Source organism: Cricetulus griseus, chromosome 7, assembly GCF_003668045.3.
Source record: "Cricetulus griseus strain 17A/GY chromosome 7, alternate assembly CriGri-PICRH-1.0, whole genome shotgun sequence".
Classification (NCBI taxonomy): Eukaryota; Metazoa; Chordata; class Mammalia; order Rodentia; family Cricetidae; genus Cricetulus; species Cricetulus griseus.
This window is the reverse complement of record NC_048600.1, coordinates 45,060,265-45,067,471: the sequence shown is the minus strand read 5'-3', so window position 1 is coordinate 45,067,471 and position 7,207 is coordinate 45,060,265. Positions and strand designations below refer to the sequence as shown.

The window sequence follows — 7,207 nt, the reverse complement described above, 5'->3', positions numbered from 1 at the left end:
CGGCCTCCACCCACCACACCCCAGCTCAGGAGCCCCTGGGAGGGTGAGTACCCTGCAGCTTCTCCTCATATCCTCCCACCTATCATGTATCTGGGTGCAGGTCCCACAGGTGTCATGTGCCCGGAACCCATCGACTATCCTGCTGCTGGGCCCCATGGTGGCAGCAGGACACGTTCTTAATGGCACCCCAAAGAGCATGAGCTGCTTTCTGGCTGTCGCTGTGGTGACCAACAACTGTGACAAGTGGACTGGTTTCCGTGGGGACGGGAGGTGACGTGTCTTCTGAACAGTGCACGGGAGGGAGGACCCAATGCTGCTCCCACCCCCACCTGCAGGGACTGAAGAGAAAGGATAAAAGCTATGGTAACAAAGGCAGCCATGCAGAGCCTTAGGACTGCGGTGGTCTGGCAGGTAGGTGCCTGTGGCAGGGTTACAGGCTGAGCTTTCTGTCTGAACTGGGAAACAAGTGCCCCTCTCTCAGGGGTCATGGACCTTCTCAGAAAGCCCTTCCTGATAAGACCCCAATGCACACACACTTTCTCCTCCCAGAGGGCACCAAGGACAATGTGTTCAGGAAGTTGAGGAGCCTGCTCCAGTATAAACTCCAAAGATGAGAAACCATCAACTCAGTGTGGCTACACCCTGCCCTGGTCCAGGACTAGTGCCATGGTCTGTACTATAAAATCCAGGTCACCACCTCTAGGAAGCCCTGCCTGTCCTCAACTGCCCCCACATAGCTTTCCCATGTCCCCTTCCAGGCTTTGATTTCCAGGAATGCTCTTATGTCTCCAAAACTTCGTCTCCAGGTGTTTATGTGCAGCAGGCATGGGGACATGTGGCAATTTCTCCTAGAATAGTTATCACCAGATGTGGGGAGTGGACGCCAGAATGGGGTCCACGTGTGGGCAGCTCATGGTGGAGGCATGTACTCCACCACCCCCTTACAGTCCAGGACAAGAAACAAATACTCCCTACCCCCACCGTCACAGAGTATGAACATACCTCCCCTCCTGACTCCATTCTGGGAGCCTTGGGCAGTGAGAGATGCTGAGTTGTGGGGGATCAATTGGGTGTGGCTGGCGTGGTGTTCCCCCTGCGTAGTGCTAACGTCAGGAGGGACATCATGTGGAGCAAAGGGCCTAATCAAAGGGACACCCGCCAAAGCCTCAGGCCTGGGGGTTAGAAGGAAAGGATGCCATGCAATGTCCCCAACAGATACCCAAGTCCCTCAAACTGCTGGCGAAGACAGGAGAAACCAGGCTTGGAGGGGCCCTAAGCAGGGGTGTGAGGGAGTACCCGGCCTCATCTGGACAGATGATTTTCCCTGCGTTATGGAGGACGATGGGCTCACGGACAAAGCCTGGCTGTACAGAAGTTCTGAAAAGCCTGTCCAAATGGACAGCCACCTGCCTCTCCACGCAGCACTACACCCCAGGTGGAAAACTATGGCGCTCTTTATTTGGATGAGGCCATGTGGCCAGGTGCCAGCCCCAGTCACTAGTAGCCAGCCAGCTGGAGGGCACTGGGGTAGCGGTTGCGGTTGACCATACACTTCTGGCGGTCGATGAAGAGGCTGTTGGTCTTGACTGCGATGTCCTTCTCCAGGCTCATGCGTGAGTCCTCCAGGTTCCGTAGCGCCTGCTCTGAATCAAGAAGCTTCTCTTTCAGTGCACTCAGGGACATCATCAGCTCCTCCACCTCACTCATCAACCTGCAGGGGACAGAATGGTGAGTTAGGGGAGAGACCAGGGAAGGGGCAGTGATACTACAGAGGACCCCAAAAGGCTTACAGAAACCCCTCCAAAATGGCTACAGTGTTGCAAAATTACTGAGAACTTGGCATGAATGAATCAAGAAGAAGGGCCCTCATTTCCAGCCCCAGGGGCCTCCGGCTGCTGCACTAGAGCAGGGCGAGGCAGTCTTTAAACACTGCTCCCTTGTGGCGAAAATAAGCAATGGCAGCCTGAACAGGCGCTAACCCTTATGTTTCCAGGCAGTAACCACCCTTTGAGTCCTTGATTTCTAGAACAAAATTATAGTCAACGAAGTAGGAAGAAGACAGATACTTATGCTTGGAATGGCATCGTGGCACTGGCTAGATGAAGAAAATAAAGGCATAACCCACCATGCCTGTAGGAGGTACGTGGAACACAGGATGACATCAGAGGTACACCTCTCTGACCTATGGACCTCAGGAATCTGGGTTGTCAGACTCTAAGCTCCTTCCAGGAGGGGTGAGGCATCTCAGAGTGACACGGGACCCTGTGGTGTTCCTGACACTCAACCCTCTCCAAGGGTCCCCCACCCCCTCACAAGCCTCATGTCTGCTCATAGGGGGGAGTGATCTCATGGTAGTGCTAAGGCCTGAGGAAGATTCAAGGGGATGACCCTAGCCACCCAGAACTGCTCCAACAACCAATGATACCTGAATTGTGCAGCATCCCGGCACAACTCCACATTGGGCTTGTGTGACCGCTGGTACAGGCGAGTCTGGGCCACACGCAGAGGGGCCTCCTTGTCTTTGATGGCCTGCTTCAGGGCTGCCACCTGGTGCTCCTGGTCTGCGATCTCCCTCAGGGTCTGTACAGGGCAATGTGTGAGCCTGAGGCAGGCTCAAGCCTGGAGCAATCAGGGCACCTGTCTACCCCAACCCAGCATGTGGGGAGGGCCTGCCAGCTTGCTCCCTCATCTCCTGGCCCTGACTGGAGACAGTGAGTCCTGAGTAGCTGCCCTGTAGAAGACCCTCAGGGGCTCCTATGAGTCAGTTTGTTTGTCCTCCAGCCCTGATCAAGAAAGTCGGGGCTTGGAGGCAGGACAGGTCACAATAAAAGCCTAGAGCACGGCCCCACAAGGCACACTATGCCCTCATACCACTTCCCTCCTGCACCCCACAGCTGCCAGCTCCTGCAGGTCAACCTCCTGGAGTGGCTGTGCCAGCAGACCACTCCCAAATATAAACGTGCTTTTACAGCAGCTCGGGGAGCCTACTGAAGTGTATTGATGTCTGCTTCTGGGTCCCAGAGGGACCTGAAGCCAGGTCGTGACTGAGCATAGAGTATATATATAGCAACCCTGATCTCAGCCACCACCCTGGCCCCTGTGGTTAAGGGGATGAGCGAGGGAAGGACGTGGTTCGAGGGGGATAGGTGGGTGTTTCAGGAGGGGAGGTGGGGTGAGCCCAGAAGTGAGTGGATGCGCCCTAAGCATGGGATGGGCTTGCCAAGGCAGGCGTTTCCAGGTCAGACAGATGGGTGAGTCCAACGATGGGCGTGCCCTGCGGTCCCACCTTATGCAGATGGTAGTGCAGCTTGTGGAGTGCGTCGTCCAGATCTTTGCAGCGGGTTGAGAAAGCCAAGTTCACTGTATCACACTGCAGCCGCAGGTCCTCGGACGTGTCCCGCAGGATAGAGTCAATTAACTTCCGCAGGTTAACCGAGGCTAGCCGCTCACGTTCGGCTCGAATCAGGTTGTCCTGAGTGAACTTGGCCCACGTCTCAGGAGTGGAGGCACTGAGGGTGGAGGTGCGGCCTGGTCGGGGTGTAGCCATGCAGAGCCGAGCCTCCGGCTCTGCTGGCGATCCCTATTGTACCCCCGCAGCACACAGACATCCCGAGGTTCTCCCGGGCCTCTAGTGGCTGTTGCTTGCCCTCTGCTGGCCGTGAACAGAAAACACCAGGGATCCAGCCACCCACAGGGATCCAGGGGTTGGAGCAGGCACCAGCCCTGTGTGAATTATGGGTGCCAGGCACTTGGGCAAGGGGCTTCTCGTTTTCCCACCCCAACTGCAGACAGAGATTCCCCCAGAGAACGGGTTCAGGTCTGTGGAGGCAGGAGTCCTTCCTCAGATTTTGGAAGTAGAGCCAAGAGTCCTTCCTCAGATTTTAGAGTTAGAGCCAAGACAGGGGAAAACGGGAATGCCCAGGAACCTACCTCTCCTCGAACTTGCTGGAATGCGGGTAGAACTGCACCTGGGTGCACTGATTGTTGTAGCGGGTGCAGGTGTCGTCGATGTTGTAGGCCTCTACTTTGTCTGACCAGTCTATCTCACAGGTCTCCTTATGCTCCCTGTTCAGCCTAGTGAGGAGGGGAGGCACAGGGCTTACTATGTGCCAGGGAGCACCAGGAAGCATGCCTCATTCCAACTTGGGGGATTGCAGTTCCTGATATGGCATCCTTCAGTGGCCAGCAGTGCCCAGGTCCCAGAACAAAAATGGAGATTGTTGCATGTGCCCAGCCGAGCGGATCCAGCAGCCTGCTGAGCTCTCTGAGCCATAGAATCACTGTGCCTAGCTGTCCTGCCTCCCACCTCCCACCAGCCTTGGGGCAGGGCTCAGGGTTGTGCATCCCTCAGGACCCTCTGCTGTGACTCACCGTATCTGGCCCACAGCTTGCGAGATAGTCCTCTTCAGGAGTTCCTGGATGTTCCTGATGAGCTCAGTTTCCTGAAGAGGAGAGAGTCCTGAGTATTAGAGCCTGCCCCTCCTCCTGGGGAGGGACCAAGGGACCCAGCAGGAGCCAAGGCATGGGCCTTACCTCCATTGGCTTTTGTCTCAGTTCCCCCTCTCCCCGCCTCAGAAAAAGGTGTGTGAGCCCAGCCCTTTCATGCTAGGTTTATTCTGGGTGATTTTGACATGCTGTACATAAGTGCTTCCTCTAGGGGTTATCATTTGGCTGTTGGATCATCTGTAACAGTTGTCCAAGCTCTGGAGTCATCTCCAACACTCGCACAGTATACTGAGGGGCATCAGCCTTATCTCAGGCCCCAGGCCACCTCTGAGAACCCCAAGCCTATAGGAAATCAGATGCCCTCCGTCTGCTGCCCACTGCCCACCAAGAATAAGAAGGAAACTCTGGGATTCCTTTTGCCCCAACATTTTCTGGGTATCAGGAATTCTTTCATGTGTGAGTCCACTGTCCTGGGTCCTCAGTATGCCAGCCATCTCCACCACCGACAACGCTTCAGTTACACAGCAGTGGTCAAGGCCTGGGGCATGACAGGGCTTCCCTGAGGTTTATTTCCCCATCATTGCCCGCAGGACTAAGCCCACCACAGGCAGCTCCAGCTCTGGGGGATTCAAGGTCGTGCATCGTCCAGGCTGAGTGACCCCCTAATCTTAGTACATGGCTCCCCAAAGCAAGCTGTGCTGGGTTTGGAGGGAAAGGTGTCTAATGAGGGGAGGAAGTGGTTTGCTTTGTTTTGTTTTGTTTTTGAAGCATCTTGCCTGACCTGGAACTTGTGATCCTCCTTCCTTGGTCTCCCCGAACTGGGGTTCTAAGTGTATACTAGGAGGAGATCTTTGAACCTGAGGTTCTGGGACTCTGGGACTTTGGGCAGAAAAAGCAGATACCATGGTCCTCTACACCTCCTGTGGCCTGGCTCTCTACCTTGAGAGCAAATACCTCAGCAAGGGACATGCTGGTACTGGGGAGCCTATGACTTAGCAAAAAGCAAACAAATAAGAACCACTCAGGGTCAGAGTTAATGTCTTTGAAACCTTGGGGGCTGGAAGGGATCCCAAAAGAGAGAAAGTTACTTGGAAGCCATCCATGTAAAAAATCCTCCTGTGTCTGAAGGACCAGAGGTCCTCCATGGGCAGAGGGGCACAGCACTGTGTGAACCACAAGGCCCTGTGATGTCTGTCTGAGTGCCAGAGCCTGTTTTCCCACTCTGGGCCTGACCCACTGGCTGTACCTTTAGCAGTTCCACCTCCACATAGTCCCGCACAAGGTCTGGGTGCTGGCGGCGTTCTCGGCACTGTAGGTTGTCGGTGGCAATGGAGAAGAGCACAGCAGTGGCATCTAAGGCCCGCGCTAGCCGTAGTTTCTGGGCCATCATCAGGTCTGTCTCGGCAGTCAGCTCCTCTGCCTCTCGCTGCAGCTCTGACTTCCAGCAATGCATGTCCTCCAGGCGCTCTCCAACCTTTCGTGTGGAGTCCTGCTGTGTGCGCTGGGCCAGCGCCTCAGTCTCTGCTGCCAGCTGTTTGGCCTCATGTCGCTGCCGCTCAGAGTTGTCCCGGTCTGCAAAGGCCCGGTGGTATTGGGCATAAGAGTTCTGAAACCACTCATCCATCAGGTATCTGGCTGTGCGGAAGCCAGTGGTGGCCAGACCCGATGATGTGTAGGCACCAGTATTGCAGGCCACATCATACTTTTTGTGCGGCAGGTCACAGGCCTCTATTGTCTGTGGAGCTGGCTCCTTGGTCAGGAGCACCTCCGTTTGTGCCATGGTGCCCACTGCCTGGCTGAGCAGGAAGGGGGCAGAATGAAGAGAGGGTCACTGGGCAGTCGTCCAGGCACGATCAATGAGGCAGTACTGGTCACTCTGTCTCGAGTAAGGCTCCTGGTTGCCTCAGGAACATTGTATACTCCAACTGCCTCCTGTTGCTGGGCAACAGGTTCACTCAAGAGGAGGGGCAGAACTGCCCTCTTAAAGGGCCAAGGGCTAGGGAGATAGCTTAAATAGATAAAAGTATATTCGCCTGACAAGAACCTGAGTTTGTTTCCCAGAACACAGATGAGGAAAGGTGGGTGTTGTGACACCTGCTTGTAATTCCAGCACTGGGAAGGCAGAGACAGGTTAATCTGTGGAGTTCACTGCACAGCCAGCCCAACTAAATTGGATGAGTTCCAGGCCAGTGAAAGACCCTGTCTCAAAAATATAAGATTGACCAGTCATCATGGCAAACACATTTTTTTGAGGATTTATTTATTTATTATGCACAGTGCTCTGCCTGCATATATGCCTGCAGGCCAGAAGAGGGTACTAAATCTCATTGTAGATGGTTGTGAGCCACCTCATGGTTGCTGGGCATTGAACCCAGGACCTCTGAGCCATTTCTCCAGCCCATGACAAACACTTATAATTCCAGCACTCTGGAGGCAGAGGCAGGTGGATCTCTGGGAGTTTGAGGCTAGCCTGGCCTACATAGTGAGTTCCAGCCTGGCCAGGGCTACTAGTGAGACTCTGTCTCAAACAAAGCAAACCCCTCCAAAACAGCAACAATAACAAAACAAAAACCAGACAAACAACAAACCAAGGTGAATGGTGCTGGAGAAACATCACCTAAGGTTGTCCTCTGGACTCCACGTGCACAAGGGTACCCATACACATGCACTTACATGCACACACATACACACCACACACACCATACGCACACATCACACACACACACACACACACACACACACACACACACACACACACACA

At 54.6% G+C, this 7,207-nt stretch overlaps 1 protein-coding gene across 1 annotated transcript; it reads right to left on the bottom strand.

Moving 5' to 3' along the window:
* Positions 1-1,497: 1,497 nt before the first annotated feature.
* Positions 1,498-6,226, bottom strand: Tekt4 (tektin 4). The gene is made up of 6 exons (XM_027424833.2): positions 5,693-6,226; positions 4,372-4,442; positions 3,931-4,074; positions 3,287-3,509; positions 2,426-2,580; positions 1,498-1,711 (listed from the first exon to the last, which is right to left on the bottom strand). The coding sequence occupies exons 1-6, from the start codon at positions 6,224-6,226 to the stop codon at positions 1,498-1,500; spliced, it is 1,341 nt and encodes a 446-aa protein (XP_027280634.1).
* Positions 6,227-7,207: the final 981 nt, after the last annotated feature.